Below are 18725 nucleotides of genomic sequence, written 5' to 3' on the forward strand. Positions count from 1 at the left end.
CTATGGCCCATAGTCCAGGGGTGGACTACTCACACATCGATCCGGAGGCGATCATGGCGATGAAGAGACCTCCGGGAGATGATTCCCCTCTCCGGCAGGGTGCCGGAGGCGATCTCCTGAATCCCCCGAGATGGGATTGGCGGCGGCGGCGTCTCTTTAAGGTTTTCCGTATCGTGGCTCTCGGTACTGGGGGTTTCGCGACGAAGGCTTTAAGTAGGCGGAAGGGCAGGTCAGGAGGCGTCACGGGGGGCCCACACGCTAGGGCCGCGCGGCCAGGGCTTGGGCCGCGCCGCCCTGGCGTGTCGTCGCCTCGTGGCCCCACTTCGTATCTCCCTCGGTCTTCTGGAAGCTTCGTGGAAAAAATAAGACCCTGGGCGTTGATTTCGTCCAATTCCGAGAATATTTCCTTACTAGGATTTCTGAAACCAAAAACAACAGAAAACAACAACTGGCTCTTCGGCATCTCGTCAATAGGTTAGTGCCGGAAAATGCATAATAATGACATATAATGTGTATAAAACATGTGAGTATCATCATAAAAGTAGCATGAAACATAAAAAATTATAGATACATTTGGGACGTATCAGCGGACACTAGTCAAACAAATTCATTGTCAAGTATGCCGATAAGCTCGTGACGGCTGAAAGTGCCTTGACCTTCTAGCAGCCAACATGGGGGATTAGCATTATTGACCCATGAGAAAGCAATAACACCTTCCTCACTTGGGCTCGGCGAGCTCGGAAAAGGCTTCTGCGACATTAACGACTACTAATTAGGAAGTGAACAAAAGCTATCAAGGGACCGCGAGCCATAACAAGTGTTAGTCTCGACCATCCAAAGTCGCAATAGACCCTCCGGTGAATTTCAAATGACCCCTAGGGCCAATGCCAATAAGGATGGTGCCAAATGTATGTAGGTCGGTGCTATGAGTTTCTGCCACCGAACAGGGTTGACGCCAAAGGGTTTGGCACATGTTCGACGCCATCTTCATCGGGGGGGGGTCGGATGAGAAAATATATACGTCCGGGGTTAGATTTTTCAAAAAAATACCATTATTTCTTTCTCCACCATGTTGTAGGCCAACTCCAAGAGGTGTGCCTATTTGTCGAAATAATTTCTTTACACGGGATTGTGGAGGGATTGATTGGAAAATCTTACCAATGTATTTAATTAAAGTGAGTCATATTTTTACCTGCAAAAAAGGTGAGTCATATTTAGTCCATCATATTTTATTATGTTTTATTTTATACTCTACTGTAACAACATACTTGATGACAATATATATCCAATGCTAAATATTAGAATATACATAAATTTAACAGAAATTGAAATTTTCAAATAACGTAGCTCAATCAACAATTCAAAATCATTTTCTAAAGTATATGATTTCCACTGATTTTCACAAGCCGATAATTAATCCACTGCTTTTCACATGCCAATATTAGTGCAAGGGATGATATTTCTTGATACGGTAGAATATATATGATACTGTTTTGTTTTTACCACAGGGCCTCAAACAGAACCAAGGCTGTAGCAGCAGGCCGTCTGGCCCAACTATTATCCCAGTGAAAAGAAGTCCCAGCAATAAGCCCAGTGAAAGAAGGTCCAATCATACGTCTCAGCTGAGCCGACAGCCGCAGCCGCAGCCTCGCACACGGCCGGCGGCGAGAGAGAACCCTAGATGGTGCCGGAGGACGGGGCGCGAGCGGCCGCGGCTGCGGCTGCTGCTGCGGCGATGGATTCGCCCACCGCTGCGGAGTTCCCCCCGGTGGAATCGTACCAGCGACAGGTCGACGACATCGCCTCCAAGACCGACGTGGTAACGCCCCCCTCGCTGATCTCCGCAGTAACCCACCCTTCCCTACCTCTGCGTAGAGGATGCGAATCTTCGGCCGGAGAAGTGAATTGCCCCATAATTTGGGGGGTTTCGGTTCTCGCGGTTTCCTGTTGTGTTCTTTCCCCTAAAGAATTAGGGCAAGGTGGTCTCAGGTTGGAACTGGGTCTTGATGTTGGTGCGTGTGTTGCAGCTAGAGAAGAGAGTGAACGAGGTCACACGTTTCTTTGACGGCAAGAAGCATGGCAGCGGAGGGCGGAAGGCCGGCGGTAGCAGCAGGTATGCGACGAACGGCGCAAGGGATTGCAAAGGGACGCCCGACCTTACGCGCCAGCTTGGTGGTATCATTCGCCAGGTGATGATTCATTCTTGACTCCGCTTTGTCACAAGATTCTTTCCCATCCGTTTATGTTTGCCGTCCTAGGAGCTCTTCATGGATAAAGCTTTCTACATGGATAGAACATAGAATCTAATTTCTTTTGGGCTGTGGTTATTGGTAGGCCTTTTTCTACCTGTGGCCTTCTGCAGCAGTGAATGTAATAAGCCTATGCTACTTGATCTGCAACTTTTGCTGAACGAGATCATCTGAACCTAGCAAAAAAGGAACTTTTAGTGAATTTGAAATGCAGATTCATCTATAGGCTGACCTTCTGAGATTGATTCGATCAAAATATGTGTAAAACCTTTTAAACCCAGTTTTCGAAGGCCTAATACAATACAAAGTTTCTATGGTGCCCCCCTTCAAAGTTTGTATGTTGATCATTCATCTTCTTCCAGATCACATCTCATGAATGGGCGGACCCATTTCTGCAGCCAGTAGACGTTGTAGGTCTTCAACTTGATGACTATCACAAGGTAATACCCTGCCACCACATTTTGTCCTGGATGCTGGAGCTTTGTTCCTACTGAAAGGTACTTTAATTGTAGAGTAGCTTAGTATAAATGTACATCAGTTTTGATGGCACCGTTATGTTTTATGTTAGCTGATGTTTGCAAGCAATCAGAATATGATTAAATGAAACTGATTTCGATTGGACATCACCTTACTCATGAGTGTAGCTGCAGGATTTATGCTTTTCTGTCTCCATTCTGCTTTCTGTTGACATACTGTGGCACATTATCAGAATATTTTCAATGTCAAGGGCAAAAGTAATCCTGTATTTGCTTTGAACTCCAAATACAATACTGTGAATCCTCCATTAGCTTTGTATGGAAAACTTGGCTTAATAAATAGTAAGTTATCTGTTTATCTTCCTAGATGTTTAGTGGTTTTGTCGCTATTTTTTTCCCTTGTTCCATCTCTCTGAAATTGAAAGCCATTGTGTAACTCTAAATACTGTTATCATCTCTAATGTGTAAAAGGAAAGCATTGCACAGTAGTTATCGGTCTGATCACTTATATGAACTAGTAGATGCCCCTTGCGTTGCTGCGGGAACTCGAGAAAAAACTATTTTAGAAATAGTAGATAAAAATAAATAAACTTTATCACACATGCAATGAAAAACAACGGAAGTGGATATGTATAAATTAGTTTTTGGCAATGGGTATTAGTTTCGTGAATTAGGTTAACAAAATTGTAATTAAAAGCCTAGATAGCTTAACATCAAGTTTTTTTATTTTGCAAAAGTTGCTACAATTTAAATGACAAAATTTATCATTTGGATAAACGTCTAGCAATAATGTTACGCTACAGGAGGATTTTGTATGCGTTTTTTTTATTTCCAAATATTTGGACAAACAGGATAAACAACTGAAACAAAAGCTTCTTTTAGGCTGCTACTTGTGTCTCCGTAGTTTGTCTTGTTGGTTCCGAACTATGTTACTTCTTAAACGTTGGGTTCCAATCAGTCAAAAGATCCATTGGATGCACCCAGTCAAAACCATTGCATGATCTAGTTGACATGATATTATTGGATATAGATAGAATGAGTTAATCTGATAGCAAAAGAGAGTAAATATTTTACCTTCTCAAAACCTTGATTTGATAGGTTGTATAAGTATTTCATCAAGCATCAAAAAGGAAATTCAGCAAGCTTAACTCAGCCCATGTTGTAAATAATTTGAGAGCCTGATAGTTCACTTGTAGATCCATCATAGAAGCATATCCTTGTATAAAAAATTTGCGGGGACAGATCTATGTCAGATACTCAGATTTATGCCCCTGCACAAAGCAACCATCCGGATGTGATACATATCTTATAAGAAGAAAAAACAGAGAAAACATATATCCTAACAGACTGTTGTTGATGGCACGGTGGAGGAAGAAAGCAGTGCCACAACTATTGCCACGATGGAGGAAGAAAGCGCCTAGGCTTAGCAAAGCCTGAAAAAGGAGAGGAGAAACGCATCTTCAATTCATATTTTTATGCATGGAGCATTGTGATATAGCTACCTGGGTGTCGATGTGTGAGGTTCGCAATACTTTGGTGTGGTCGTTGGAGTATCGTGGAAGGTGACATGAATGGCGCTTCTCTGAGTGGAGCTAGTGAGGTCTTTATTACTGCAGCAATGTCACTTTGGCTGCCTCCACATGTTTCTTTCATGGATGGAGTGGACATCTCGATTAAATTTTGGGAGAGGAACATGCCGGTGTGAGAGTGGTGGTGGCGTTATGAAAAGAAGGACATGAAGTTTCCAGTTGGAAACACTAATGCACCTACGTGGCAAGTGTTGCAAGCAGGGCATAAATAACATTCAGTTATAGCAGGAATTGATTGGAATGTAAGCGAACGTTGGAAAGGTATACTTAACTTCTCGGTTGTGTTCTGTTCTAGAGGGGACCATGCAGATGTTTGAGTGCATCTGAAGTACATGTTTTTGGGCTGAGGTGGCAGAATGGAAGACATATGGCAACTTAGGATTGCTCAGAGATTGCTCAAATTGATGCAAACACTGTAGTTGGTAGAGAATATGTTTCTATATATTTAGTACTCCTTCCGTCCCAAAATATAACACAAGCTTTTGATCGCACGGTCTTTGATACACAACTTTGACACTAATATATGCAAAATTACATGGTTTCAGAATGTATAAATGGTATCGTTGTATTCATCTTGCACATCTCTTTTATTCCATATATGTTTGTACAAGTTTTGTGAACATATTATAAGTACAAATCATAGTCAAAGTTATAAGTTGTTGACCAGCGTAGTTTAAGGGAGCCTTATATTTTGGGATGGAGGGAGTCAGGGAGTATATATCAGTAAGATGGAGTGACTTCATTGGTTTATTTACTATTGGGGTTATATCCTATCAAATGAACGGTTTCTGAAGGTTTTGCTTCTAGTGATTCATATCTTTAATTTCTACTCTTTACAGATTATAACCAAACCTATGGACTTCTCAACCATCCAAAACAAAATGGAAGGGAAGGATGGTACCAAGTATAACAATGTCCGAGAAATATATTCTGATGTTAGATTAGTTTTTGACAATGCAATGACGTACAACGATGAAAATCATGATGTTCACATAATGGCCAAGTTATTGCTTGAGAAATTTGAGGACAAGTGGCTCCAGCTTCTCCCAAAAGTTGAGAACGAGGTGGATATTTCTAGTGATATATGTTACATAGTTGTTTTGATACAATATGTGTTACTAGCATTTGACAAAAATAAGCTGGATCTTTTATTTAGGAAAGGAAAAAGGAGGAACCAAATGATGTTCCAACCACAAATAACACTACACCAGAAGCTACTGTGGGAAAATTAGCAAAAGATACTGATGATGAGGTCAGCAGACTTATATTTCCTTATTGTGTGGGTATTGATTGAAGCACTATAAACTGACCCTGGCTCCTGTTCAGTATAAAACTATAAATAAATTATCCATAAAAAATAATACTAGGGTTATTTATCGATGTGTTTTTCTGCGTATTGATGTATACCAATATAAAACTCGTTATTGACTAAGATGTATGGTGACTCTGAACATGCGTCTGTATCCTTGTCAAATATGTGCCTTGCATATTCAGAAGTCGGTTACATGAAACTTCTGCGACCCTTTATGTATTTCCCTGTTTGGTTAAGTCAGTACCTTCTTTCTTTTCTTCCAGCTGAATGAGCTTTATAATCAACTGGATGAGCTCCGGAGAATGGTGGTTCAGAGATGCAGGTTTGTCTTAAAGATGTTCATCTTGTGCCCCATCGATTTTGCTGTAACTTTATAGGGGCGCTGATCCTAAAAGGTGATACGTTTGCTAAAATCTTGATATCTGTAGGAAAATGACCACAGACGAGAAGAGAAAACTCGGTGCAGGTCTTTGCCACTTGTCTCCCGAAGATCTTAGCAAGGCACTAGAGTTGGTCGCACAAGACAATCCTAGCTTCCAAACCTCAGCAGAAGAAGTGGAACTTGACATGGACGCTCAGGTAAAATTACTCTCAACACCGCTCCATGTGTCACATAGTTTAGCATGTTTACCGCGCTTCCTGTGTGTGTACAGAGTGAGACGACCCTCTGGAGGCTGAAGTACTTTGTTAGGGAAGCATTGGAAAGGCAGGCCAACGTAGCCGCCTCTGGCAAGGCTGAAGAGAGCGCGAAGAGGAAGCGTGACGATATCTATAATGCTCTAGCCAAAACTGCTTCGAAACGAGTCAAGAAATAGCCATAGTAGCTCTTGTTTCTCATGGTTCAGTATGTTTCTGTAGAAATAGGTTTTTGTGGAACACCGCACGCCCTTGTGTGAAGACATGTGTATATATGAAGTCGTGAAGATGCATATGAGCCAAGTTGTGACTGGTTACTTACGCCTGGTCTCATAGCAGGTTACCAAAACCAATCACAAGTATTAATCCTTGAAAAAAATAACATATTGCTGGTTTGTTATTCTCTTTACACAGAAAATAATGGACATGTACTATGAAAATGGCACTGTCAACAACATCACAGATTCACATTCACAAGAAATCCTGAACAGACGGAACACTTTATTTTTTTCAACTTGGTAGGTGACCGACTTCATGTCCTGAGCCTGGATGTCCATCTCTGTTTCCACATCATAGGGCAATTTCCTTTGCTTGAAGAATAAATTATCCTTGGGGAGCTGCACAAAACAAGGAAAATGTCGCTCATGAACATTTATGCTGACACATTTTTGTCTTAGGTGGTAAAATAAACATCACAAGGATCTGTCCTCTGTGGTCAACTACCATTAGGGCCACTGGCAGACCGAAGACGGAGCCTACCATTAGTGTCACTGGCAGACCGAAGAGTCATCCTACCCAGTGTAACTGGCAAACCAAGTGTCCCAGAACTCAAGCTGTTGTTTCCTCCGCACTTGGGAGATCACATTCCTGGAAAGTACACAGTTGAGCATAACGTGCAGGTGAGCACACATCATGCATAGATACAACGAAACAACAGCTGCATTCTCCGTGACAGTAGCATACCATACGTCGGAGCACCCTGCGGCGTCTTGGAAGCTCAAGCAGAGTGTGATGCCCACTTCGGGATCGCTCCACTTGATGAACGTCTCTGCTAGGGAGAAGGGAGTGAATCATGCATGAAGCCATTGAGCAGAAAGCATGGGCTGGAGGATGGTTTCACCTTCCTGCTTGTAGATTTCATCCATAGTAATGAGGTGCAAAAGGATCGTTTCGTTGTCCTTCTCATCTATAACAGCCAGAGCAACCTCATTTGGCGATGTCGAGCCCTGCAAAATAATAGTAGTATACAAAGATGATGAAGGGTATTATTCTTATACTCCCTCTGTCCTAAATTAATTCACTCAATATTATCTAGACGTGTGTATGTAGACAAAACTGATTCACTTAATTTGGAATAGATGGAATATAGTTAATCGGCATACATCGTAGCTCAGTGTTGCAAACTTACAATGTGCTCCATGGGCAGCACCGGTATCGTCCCGCCCGCCGTTGTCTTTGAGTTCGAGGAGGGTAAGGCATCGAGAATCTTTGGTGAAGATACGTCGAGATAATCGATTGTAACATGGCCAGTGCCGCGGTCGTCCCACCCGCCATCACCTCTCAAGCGATAAACCTTCACGCGCTGCAAAACAATCCATGCGATTAATCTCAGAAATCGTCAGTTCATCGTAGTGAGCTCGCAACAGTCGGCACCCAAATACGATCAGAAGAAGTGGAAAAAAGCCTCTTGAGCAAAATTATCCCTAGCCATGGAGCAGTAGATCTACGATCGAGCAAGCTACAGCTCTCGCGGGCATAAGTCTTAGCTAGGGCACGCGACGCTCGGGGGGCTCGCCGGGGTGAGCTCGCTTACCGGCATCGACCCGAGTTGCACATTCTTCTTCCCGGCCGGCTCCGCGATCGCCCCCTGCTCCTGGCACACGTGAGGCTCGGCCGCCATGGATTCTTCAAACCCTGATTCCATACTAAGAGACGTACTGATACAAGACGAGGGGTGCCAATTAAATTTCTTTGCCCGTGATAGTCTATATAATAACAAGAGGCCAATGGCAATTCGTATTGTAAAAGAAAACGTACTGCTATATCAATTTGTGAAAAGATAGGCAACGTCTTGGATACGAACACTGTATTCGATACCCAACTTTATTTAGCTACAAGAATAATGCCAGCTTTATTTAGCTACAGGAACAAATGCCCGAAGAATTGAACAAATATATTCATACGATGGAGAAAAAAACACGCGGGAAAATTTACTTCTTAAATTACAACCTGCCAGGGGATATTCATGCTTCATTTGATTCGCCAAGAACTTGCATCTGAAATACGGAGTACTATACAAGAAGTTCATGATAAACAATTTAGTTCCCAGACGGGGGCTAGGGTATCTCCAGCGGGCTGGTCTGGTATTGGCGCATTCCAACCGGCCGTGCACGTTCTAGCGGCGATCCAAACGGACTGACCCCTCCACGATCCATCGGCGCATTAAATTTAGGGAACCGATGCGTCTGCGCGGACAGCACGTGTGTCCTCCCGTGTCCGCCCGCATGGACCGATGGCCCGCATGGCAGCGGCCCAACGGCCTTCTTCCTCTTGCCATCAATGGAAGTAGGCTAACTCTGACGCTTCTGCTCTGGCCGTGCCGCTCGACATCTGCGCTCCTGCTCTGGTCACACTGCTTGCCGTTCATCAATAACGTCGTTTCGTTCGACGCACCAATATCCAATTTTCGGTTCCTTTTTAAGCAGGCCAGTGGTGGCCATTTTCTTCCACAAACCTCACTTCTTCCATTCCACACCACCACCACCACCGCAGGCGTCTCCGCAGCAATGGCTAGCGGCATAGGCTCGAGGGGAGGGCGTCTAGGATAGCCTTCGGGCCGTGGGCGTGGGCGAGGCCGAGGTCACCGAGGAATGAGCGGTGGGAGAGGCCAGAGTCAGCCACCACCGTCCCCGTCGGCATCGCCACCAACATCGCCCATCCCCATGGCCATCGACTTTTCTGGTTTCGAGTTCAGCATCACCATCCACCAGGGCATGAACTAGGACAACCTGCGCCTGCCCCAGAGGTTCGCCTCGATCTTCGATGGGAAAGAGCCCCACCATGTCCTCCTGTGTATGTCCGGCGGTGCAACCGGCCTATGTTCCACGGAGGTGATGTTCGACGGCGAAGGACAGATGCTCCTCCACAACGAGTGGAGGCGAAGCGCCTGCTCGCACACCATTGAAGTCAGTCACTTTGTCGTCTTCAAGTACAACGGACACGACATCTTCACCGTCAAGGTCTTCGACGAGACCATGTGCCACCGCCACTTAGGGGTGGAAATAAAACTCGAAACTCACGAGCTTAATGAGTACTCGAAAACTTGGCTCGACTCAGCTCTAACTCGGATACTAATGAGTCGAGCTGAGTTGACGTTTTTAGCTTGTTAAGAAAACGAGTTGCGAGTACTCGGTAAGCTCGTTAATACCATTATGGTGATATACTAGCTCATATATTAGTCAACATTAAGGGAAAACTAAAACTAGTAAACCAAAGAAACATGAGCAAATTTGCCGAAATCTACATTAAGAGGCATAGAGGCATATATGACTAACCATTCTTCTAGTACTCTTATACACGATGAATTAATTACATTGTTCAAATTCTTAATGAGTTTATATCAAGCTTATTGAGCCAACTCGAGTATTTATCAAGTCGAGCCAAGCGGAGGTTTTGAGCTCGTTATGTTAATGAGTCAAGTCGAGCAGGCTCGTTAATAACGAGTATTTGCGAGTTGAGTCGAGTTGGCTTGATATCCACCCCTACCGCCTCGACGAGGACGACTAGGAGACCCCAAGATAAAAACAATGTAGTCTTCTACTATGTTTAGTTCTATCAATTTGCTTCAAGCAAATTTGTCTCCAAATATGTAGTAATAGATTTGCCCAAACACCGGACCAAATGGACCAACCGCTGGGCGTGCTGTCCGGGCCAGCTGGACCGACGCTGAAATTCGGTCCACGGGGCAACCCAAACGGACCAAAACGGATCGGTTGGGTCAGCCGCTGGAGATGCCCTTAGGTCAACACACATTTGTATATTTTCACGGGTGAAACAACCAAAGTTACACATTACAACTTCACGTGTTCAGTAAGCCCTGAACAAGATACACATGTAGGTGAAACAGAAGAAAAAAAAACTGGCAATCAATAGATGATGCTACCTATAAACACTGTGATCTCCATGACCACGTCAACAATAAATCACTGCAATCCGGCTACTGTTGGCAGTGAGCTGCTTGAGACTCTCCTACGAAATTTTGCATCAAAAATCATGTGTTGTCGGATTGGAGTAGCTGACGAGAAGAACTAGGACCACAATGAGCTTAAATGTCTCTTAGGATGGGCCACCCTTTCTTAGCAATCTCGTCAATCTTGGAGCTTATCCTCTTCTGGGTCTTTGGAGGGCAGAGATCTGCAGCATATGCATTCAGCTTCGCAGCTAGTGTTGATGACTGGAGCTCCTCCTCTGGCAGGTTACCGATCAATTGCACGAGGAAAGGCTTGCGCTTCAGCTCAAATTTCTAGCATTGAAATTGATTTCATGTAAGGGCAAAACAAACACACAAGAGCAAAACGAAATTTGCATTGTCTGCATCAGAAGGAAGTATTTTGACATAGCTACCTGATGTTCTGGTTCCGCTGGATAAAATGCCCCCACTGGATGGATCTCTGTGGTGATAACACTGCTACGGTCCTTGCCTTGTTCTCTTTCTTTGCTAAGACCAGCCAATCTAGCCTCGAGGGTTCCATTTGTGAAAATGACGGATCTGTGATCACACAAATTGATCAACTATAATGTTCATGGTGCTCGCAAGAAGATTATTTGTTTACAAAGGCTGTTCTATAGTCTATACTACTGTGCACATGGAGATTCTTATTTGGGCTAGTAGGGAAAGTGGGTTATGCAGATCTGAAATTGTAATTTAGATCGATTCCACAAAGGCATGAAACTGAGGGAAAACTGATGGCCTTGTTGTGAACATATCGTATGCTAAATCCTGTAACTAAAATTGATCTACCATGGAAAAGTACTGGATGCAAACAGAAGATCATCACAGGCTTAAAAAGGTTGATTTACTGATGGAAAAGAGCCAAGATAAAATTCAATCACCTATACTGGTTGCCAACATCGGGTCCTTGTCCGAAGACCTCCCGTGGATCGTGACTTGCCCAGAACACATCCAGAAGCTGCTTGTACTGAATCAACCGGGGATTATACTCAACCTAGATTATTAAAAAGCAAGCAGAGGTCAAAGCCAGTCATCGTACATCATAAAACACTCAAGTTCTTAAAAAACACTTCAGAACCTAAGAACACTCTTATAATGCGCAGGAATGCAGCACGGTCATGCGCACCAACACCAATACACGCCCAATTGCTTCAAGCGCACTGCACGCCGAACTAATCAGGCATGTTATGTTAGTAGGTCCTAAGACATTCATCCTCATCCATTCTATTTAATTTTATTTCCCGGGAAAGCATCCGTTCATTTACTCCATGTTCTTATTTTCTTGGACAAACATTCATTTGCTCACAGTTGGTAAAATGGTGTAACTAACAGAGAAGTCAGAGACTATGGTACTACTGAACGTAGCAAGCATTATCAGAGTATGATTGGCCCGTTGCGTCATGGAACTGGCACAGCTGATTGGGATCGAGGAGCCTACCTTGACGCACTCGGCGTGGTCGGCGAGGTTGCGGTACTCGGGGTTGGCCTTGGAGCCGCCGGCGTAGCCGACGGAGGTGCGGACCACGCCGGGGAGGCAGCCGAACGCCGCCTCCGACCGCCAGAAGCTTCCCAGCGCGAACACGGCGGTGGCCGTTGGGCCCCCGCCTCCCCGCGGCGGCGCGCCCTCGGCGGCTCGGCCGGGGAGGCGCGCGCCCGAGGCCGCCGCTGCGAGGAGGGCGAGCGCCCATAGGAAGGCTACGGCGGCGGAGGAGGAGGACGCGCCGGCCATCGAGGGGAGGAGCCGAGGAGATCGGGATCGGAGGAGCGCGGCGCGAGCGACCTACCGTCGGTGGGTTGGTTGGTCCGAGGAGTATTCGAGGCGGGCGGTCGACGGACGAGTGTCGGGTTGCTTCGTCCAACTGGGCCCATCCGAGGTGGGCCTTATTGGTGATCTTCAGACTCAAATGATTTTGGGCCTGAGAAAACTCAAAACTATTTATATCCCCACACCCACTCTCCTCTGAAATAAAAATATAATATCTCCACTCTAAATCTAGGTTACATTTCAGTTCGACAGGTATTACAATGTACTTGTGAAAAAAAAGGCAATACAGTCATGTAAAAAAAAGGCAATTACAGTCATGTAAAAAAAGAGGCAATTACAATGTACAATGCAGTACGCAGATACCCTGAGAAGTCTTGCAGCAGGGTGTAGGTGTTCTAGTATACGCTATCCATTCTTCACATTCCGGCGCAAGGAAAACCACCTTCTGGGAACAGAGAACAGCTCCAGTGCACAAAAATTCCTTGCTTTTGCAGACAGCAACCGTTTGCTTATTTGCAGACAGCATGGATGGTCTCAGTGCTTATTTCAGTTTGCGCCCCGGAGTTCAGAAGCCAAGAATTGCATATGAGATCCAATGTTCTTGCCTGCTATCGTAATAGCAGTCTGAGCTACAGATAACCTCCAACAGTCCAGGGTGCAGCTTACTTCGCAGAATTGTGTAGACACTGCGGTAAAATTGAGTTCACTGAATCAAATTATTTTGCAAAGGGTAACACAGATTTCCCCTAGGACATTGATAGCATTGATGTCCTACCTGAAGCAGGGCAAATATAAGTTCTCTGCTACTCCTATCATTTAAAGTTGCTATTACTTTTTACCTGAACTTAACGAACCAAAACCTAAGAATACCCCATCCATGCTCTAACTTGATTCAGCACGAAGTTACAAAGCATGCAAATGGAGAAGGTCTAGAGACATTTGATCATTTTTTGTCCTTGTATAGCAACTAGTGGTATTTTACTACGATTGCCTCAATTTTAAAACTGAAAGGTAACAAACAGATGAAAATTTGCTCATATACATCAAACAATATACAGAGAAACCAATAAATGCAGAAGGATAGATTTCAAACTGATAGAGAACATACCCCGGGATAGCAACAACTTAAAACATGGCAACGCCGAAACCAGTACACCAGGGAAGTAGATTCAAGGATCAGAGGTAAATATCAAGGCTTTCTGCAAGGTCCTTGACTACCCCCCAGCTTTGAAGAAGATATTGACATTCTACAGAACTCTGAACAGAGAAGAGCCCAGGTGCTTGCTAGCAATAATGCTCCAAAGATGAGGGCCACAGTTAACACTAAACTCTAGAAGGTAGGCTTCTTGCCATACATCGAGTGCTGCAAGATACTACCTTTCACTAATCCTCGAACTCTAATGGAATATACTTCAAATTATACTTGAAGATCCACTAACTCCTCATCTAAAAGCTGCATATGGTCCGTGGGGACAGTGCAACCCATCCTCATCATGTGATGAATATCTTGCAGCATACTGTTGATCGTGTCAGACTCACTATGGGACTTATCACGTGCAACAAATACATGGACCTTATTTGCCAGCTCAATCCAACTACATCCTGGCTGTTTCTTTAGTCCTCTATCATTCATCTCTGACCGAATCTTTGCTGCTTCTTTCCACTTTCCAGCAGAAGCATAAATGTTACACAAGAGAGTGTAAGTTCCAGCATTATCAGGTTCTGCTTCTAAGAGGTGCCTAGCTGCCAAATCACCAATACTTTCATTTCCATGTGCATTACAACCTCCTAGAAGGGCATTCCAGACAGTACTTGATTTAGGCTTAAGCTTAAGACCGTGAATTAATCTTTTTGCGTCATCAAGTCGTCCAGCTCGGCTACAAAGATCAATCAAGCAGGTGTAATGTTCATCCCGCACTGCAATGGAGATATCCCTTGCCACATATTCAAAGATCCTAAGCCCTTGGTCGACCAAACCAGAGTGGCTGCATGCTGAGAGCAATCCCACATATGTGACATCATTAGGCTTATATCCATTTTCTTGCATCTTGTCATACAAAGCTAGAGCTTCTACACCACGTCCATGATGTGCATATGCTGCAATCATCCCGTTCCAAGAGACTACATCCTTCTCCCTTGAGAGATCAAACACCTTTCTTGCCAATCTGATTTCTCCACATTTGGCATACAATTTCATGAGGGTGGACTCGATAAAAGTATCAAACTGAAATGATGTTTTGCATATCATCTGATGCACCTGCTGCCCTTCGCTAAGTCCGGCAAGATTGCTGCACGCATCAACAGCACCCAGAAATGTCACCTGATTTGGTCTGATCCCATCAATGAGCATACCATTGAATAACTGTAGCGCCGTTTCGCTCTCATTGCCTTGCAAGCAACCATTCATCATAGTAGTCCAGGTGACTACATTCCTTTTAGGCATCTCATCAAAGAGTTCTTTTGCCCTGTTCAAATCCTTGTTCTGGATAAAACCGGTGATCATAATGTTCCAAGAAGCAACGTCCCTCACGGGCATCTCCATGAACAAATCAAGAGCTTCATCGATCCTGCAGTTTCGGGCGTATCCAGAGATCATGGCATTCCAAGACACGACATTCCTCTCTGGCATGGCATCAAACAGCGCCCGAGCCTCGTCAACACTTCCACTCCGAGCAATGCCGGCAACCATCGTTGTCCATGACATGATGTTCCTCTCTGGCATTCTCTCAAACAGCTTCCGCGCCTTATCCATGATCCCTGATCGTACAAGCGCGGCCAGAAGGATGTTCCAGGAACCAGCGTCCCTTACAGGCATAGTGTTGAACAGCGCGCATGCGTCCCCCAAGCGGCCGGCGGAGGTGTACGCCTCCAGCATCGTGTTCCACGAGACAGCGTTCCTCTCCGGCATCCGCTCGAACAGCGCCCTCGCCTCGTCGATGCAGCGGGCTCTGGCGTAGCCGGAGAGTAGCGCCGTCCAGGTGACCACGTTCCGGCGCGCGTCGGGGCGGTCGAACAGGGCCCTGGCGTCCTGGAGCATGCCGTGGCGCGCGTACGCCGCGACCAGCGCCGTCCAGGATACCACGTCCCGGTCCGCCGTTCGGTCGAATAGGCTGCGGGCGTCCAAGACGCGCCCAGCGGCGGCAAGGTCCGCGGTGCGGCGGTTCGGGTCCTGGACATGATTGGACTCACCGGCGGCGCTGTGGTAAGGGAAGCTGGCACCGAGGCGGAGCCGCGGTGAGCGGATGCGGCGCAGCGCGGTCGCCATGCTAGAATCAGCAGCAAGTCCAGCAATTCCCCACTGTTTAAAAAGCCAAAATTTCCTCTTTTCACAACCTGTAGCTGTAATGCATTTTGACCGTCGATCTCTATAACAAGCCAATGCTCCCTGTTTCATCTAGAGTACATCTTTTTTTTTTCGAAAATTTGACCGTTCTCTTTTAGCAATATGATAGTAGTATAATTAACTTGGAAAGTAATAGAAACTACAAGCTAGTCGGATCACCTAGCGACGACTGCAAACACCACCGCAAGTCGAAGACGCGTTGCCATCCTCACCCTATAATACTAGAGCCGAACAAAACTTGTTGTAGTATACAAACGTGAAATCGTCATGCTAAAACTTCAAAGGACCAGCGCACCATAGCAGTAACCATCACCATTGATGAAAACCATATATCGCAAGAGACTGCTATTAAATCACGCCAACAAACACGAAAATTGATCGGATCCGGAAGATTCGTTGGGCATATGGCTCAACGCGCCCTCCACCAGTGAGGATAGGACGGAGAGAACCTTATTCTAACTTCCAGATGTAACCGTCGTCTCACCATCCCTAAAAAAGATATACCTAAAAAGGAACGGAAACACCTCGTTGGCGAGAGAGCGCGGTTTGCCACAACTCAAGGCCCCAAGGCCACCGGAGTCCGGAGGCGGAGCGGACCAGTGACGTCGCTGACATGAGAACGGAACCCTAGATGGGTTTGTGGTCGCCGCCTCGTGATGGCTTCTCCAGCTGCTCTCACGTATCGGTTCGAGGATTTGTCTGTTTCATCTATATGAGTATCTCTATTATTGAAGACTATCCATATGTAGAGCTAAATACATCTCTGCTATCTATATATAGAGCTAAATACATTGTCTCAATATTTATTTATCATGCATAAATTAGATCTACTGGCGGTAAAACAGGGTCAGCTGGCGGCATTTTTTCAAACACCTCTATAATTTTTTTACCAAATACTCTTTCAGTTTTAATGAATAATGAATTTAATATTGAGAGAAACCCTAACGCCTCCGGGTCGCTCTCGGGCGACTCCGAGGCGCCCCCGCGCCGCCAGGCAAGACCCCGTCGCCGCACCTCGCCCTCAGCCCTCGCCGCCGCCGGAGGAGGCCGTTCAACGGCGGACGGTGGCGGCGGGGGGCTCCTCCGGTGTCTCCCCCAAAAATCCAACTCCACATCTCAAATCTGCCCCCAAATCGAAATCCAAGGACCTCAACAGCCCACAAGCGCGCCGCGCCGCCGTCGATCTGCCGTCAGGCGGGCGTGCTCGGCCATGGAGCTGCTGCTCCCTCCCGCGCGCGTCGAGGGCACCCCTGCTTTCGGCGGCGGCTGCACGCGTTTGTGCGCGGCTCGGCCTCCATGGCGGGCGGCCTAGCTCCTGCCCCGCTTGGCCACGCCGCGCGGCCCGCGCCCCCCAGGCTTCAGAGCCGTCGATGCTCTGTCGTGATGCCCCTGGTGCGTGCTGCTCCGCTGCCTCCGCGCCGGCCGACGGCGCTCCGGCGGGATTCGCCTCGGGCCTCCAGGTGGCGCTGCAACGCGGGGCTCCCAGGCTTCAACGTGGCCGCCCGCCCTCGCCCGTGCCCTTGCACGTCTCGCCGTCGGTGCTCCGCCTGGGCACGAGGCAGCCCCTCGCCGGCGCCGGCCCGCGTGCTGCCCTGATCCGGCGACCTCGCTCGAGGTCTGGAACACAGTTGGGCTCCGCGCGGCCTGGCGGCAGGCAGGGTAGTTCCGGCTCCGGCGGCCGGCCATTTTTTGGCGTGGCCACATCCTTGACTCCAAGGTCGCGACCAAGGAATGCAGCGACTGGTTCCTGGTGAAAGCTGAGCAACGATGGCGACACTGTCGTCATACTCCTTCTTGAAGGCGTTGCAATGGAACCTTCTTGCTGGTGCTGATTTGGCGGTTGTTCCGGGCGAAAGCTTAGCGACGATGGCACCTATGGTGTCATACTCCTTCTTGAAGGCGTTGCAATGGAACCTCTTGGCTGGTGGTGTTTTATTGGGATCAAGAGGTACACTTTGACTTCAGCTCTTTATTGTCCGTCAAAGCTTGGCTTCGTCCAATGGTGATTGTCACTGGTATGTCGTGAGCTTCGTGTTCAAGTTGCTCTCTCGGTGGATCGGTACCCTTCGATGGCGTAGGTGGCCTCCTCACCTCGCAATTGCATAGGGATGTCCCTGTGGCTGAGTTTGCGGTCAAGGTTCGTGACGTTGGTGGAATCTCGGTCTTGCAATGCCCTTCGATGGCGTTGGCAGAAACTCCTCGCAGTTTTGGCACTCTCAGCCGGCGAGCTTCGTGTCTGCATCGTCTTCTCGGCGGAGTATGGCCCTTCGACAACGCCAACAACACTCGTTGTCCGCGTATGCTCCCAATTGCCATCTAGCGGACAGCCGCTATGCAAGCGGGTGTTGGTGTTGCAATCTGCAAGGTCTCGGTATTGTGACACCCTTCGATAGCGTCGTTGACACTCCTCATTGTACTGCCTATGCTTCTCTTCCTCGTGATGTTCGTCATGCTAGCATGTCCAATAGTGCTTCTCAAGTGCACCTGTAATCCCCCCTCTTCCATTTTTCTTTTCTTTTTGTAACACCTCATGTATCCTGACCAATGGCCTCTCACAAGAGAGGTCAAGAGCCTGGTCTTGTAGTGCTCTTTTGATGCAATATATTCAGGTGGGGATTCTCTCCCCCCCGGTGAAAGCTTCAAAAAAAGTTTTAATGAATAAGATATTTTTTTTTTAAATATGTCTAGATTTAGTCCACGTTACACTCTTTCAGTTGCAGAAGTAATGCTGACTAAAATTGTCACATCGATGGTAACACCCTATTTGCAAGTCTATCTCCATCGAACTTACACGTCTAGAAAATCCCCATTTAACACAGAAATAACTATCGGGTGCGCATTATAAGCATCCGTTCAGTTATTAATTTTGTTTTGAGTACTTCTCCATGGTTTTACATGAAGGCTGTTGACGAAACAATACTAGTAGTATATGTGACCTAGGGTAAATCGAAAATATAAAGGATCATATTTTTTAGAATAACCACAACTCTTTAATAAAAAAATCAAGTTACATTAACAAAACGCATGTAGAGATTAAAAGATAGACCACCAGGAAATGATTGAACTCATAACTTTGCAAATAAAACCTAAATTATTAGGGTTTTCTGCACACAACAAAGCTAGC

General features: G+C 46.3%; 4 protein-coding genes across 4 annotated transcripts; 1 reads left to right on the forward strand and 3 right to left on the reverse strand.

Moving 5' to 3' along the window:
* The first annotated feature begins 1646 nt into the window (after positions 1 to 1646).
* On the forward strand, positions 1647 to 6583 carry LOC124678490 (transcription factor GTE1-like). Its single transcript, XM_047214397.1, has 8 exons — positions 1647 to 1819; positions 2028 to 2189; positions 2612 to 2689; positions 5154 to 5378; positions 5471 to 5566; positions 5890 to 5948; positions 6055 to 6205; positions 6280 to 6583. The coding sequence occupies exons 1-8, from the start codon at positions 1682 to 1684 to the stop codon at positions 6439 to 6441; spliced, it is 1071 nt and encodes a 356-aa protein (XP_047070353.1). The 5' UTR covers positions 1647 to 1681; the 3' UTR covers positions 6442 to 6583.
* A 203-nt stretch (positions 6584 to 6786) lies between these two features.
* On the reverse strand, positions 6787 to 8162 carry LOC124652045 (suppressor of Mek1-like). Its single transcript, XM_047191073.1, has 6 exons — positions 8076 to 8162; positions 7671 to 7844; positions 7383 to 7488; positions 7226 to 7310; positions 7022 to 7129; positions 6787 to 6879 (listed from the first exon to the last, which is right to left on the reverse strand). Exons 1-5 carry the CDS (start codon positions 8160 to 8162, stop codon positions 7054 to 7056), a joined length of 528 nt encoding a protein of 175 aa, XP_047047029.1. The 3' UTR covers positions 6787 to 6879; positions 7022 to 7053.
* Positions 8163 to 10278: 2116 nt separating this feature from the next.
* On the reverse strand, positions 10279 to 12222 carry LOC124682457 (peptide methionine sulfoxide reductase A5-like). The gene is made up of 4 exons (XM_047217137.1): positions 11932 to 12222; positions 11375 to 11487; positions 10886 to 11030; positions 10279 to 10784 (listed from the first exon to the last, which is right to left on the reverse strand). The coding sequence occupies exons 1-4, from the start codon at positions 12220 to 12222 to the stop codon at positions 10587 to 10589; spliced, it is 747 nt and encodes a 248-aa protein (XP_047073093.1). The 3' UTR covers positions 10279 to 10586.
* A 1150-nt stretch (positions 12223 to 13372) lies between these two features.
* On the reverse strand, positions 13373 to 15523 carry LOC124652055 (pentatricopeptide repeat-containing protein At2g35030, mitochondrial-like). Its single transcript, XM_047191079.1, has one exon. It carries the CDS (start codon positions 15521 to 15523, stop codon positions 13676 to 13678), a length of 1848 nt encoding a protein of 615 aa, XP_047047035.1. The 3' UTR covers positions 13373 to 13675.
* Positions 15524 to 18725: the final 3202 nt, after the last annotated feature.

The sequence above is a fragment of the Lolium rigidum genome, chromosome 1, assembly GCF_022539505.1.
Source record: "Lolium rigidum isolate FL_2022 chromosome 1, APGP_CSIRO_Lrig_0.1, whole genome shotgun sequence".
Classification (NCBI taxonomy): Eukaryota; Viridiplantae; Streptophyta; class Magnoliopsida; order Poales; family Poaceae; genus Lolium; species Lolium rigidum.

What these genes read in the sequence shown, in the direction of transcription:
- LOC124678490 (XM_047214397.1), top strand. Translation starts at nt 1,682, where the DNA reads ATGGTGCCGGAGGACGGGGCGCGAGCGGCCGCGGCTGCGGCTGCTGCT. An exon ending in TCGCCTCCAAGACCGACGTG is followed by an intron (nt 1,820 to 2,027) that starts GTAACGCCCCCC and finishes CGTGTGTTGCAG; the next exon opens with CTAGAGAAGAGAGTGAACGA. An exon ending in AACTTGATGACTATCACAAG is followed by an intron (nt 2,690 to 5,153) that starts GTAATACCCTGC and finishes TACTCTTTACAG; the next exon opens with ATTATAACCAAACCTATGGA.
- LOC124652045 (XM_047191073.1), bottom strand. Translation starts at nt 8,162, where the DNA reads ATGGCGGCCGAGCCTCACGTGTGCCAGGAGCAGGGGGCGATCGCGGAG. An exon ending in TGCTGCCCATGGAGCACATT is followed by an intron (nt 7,489 to 7,670) that starts GTAAGTTTGCAA and finishes ATTATTTTGCAG; the next exon opens with GGCTCGACATCGCCAAATGA. An exon ending in GCAGGGTGCTCCGACGTATG is followed by an intron (nt 7,130 to 7,225) that starts GTATGCTACTGT and finishes TGTACTTTCCAG; the next exon opens with GAATGTGATCTCCCAAGTGC.
- LOC124652055 (XM_047191079.1), bottom strand. Translation starts at nt 15,523, where the DNA reads ATGGCGACCGCGCTGCGCCGCATCCGCTCACCGCGGCTCCGCCTCGGT.
- LOC124682457 (XM_047217137.1), bottom strand. Translation starts at nt 12,222, where the DNA reads ATGGCCGGCGCGTCCTCCTCCTCCGCCGCCGTAGCCTTCCTATGGGCG. An exon ending in ACCACGCCGAGTGCGTCAAG is followed by an intron (nt 11,488 to 11,931) that starts GTAGGCTCCTCG and finishes TTAATAATCTAG; the next exon opens with GTTGAGTATAATCCCCGGTT. An exon ending in CAGCGGAACCAGAACATCAG is followed by an intron (nt 10,785 to 10,885) that starts GTAGCTATGTCA and finishes TTTCAATGCTAG; the next exon opens with AAATTTGAGCTGAAGCGCAA.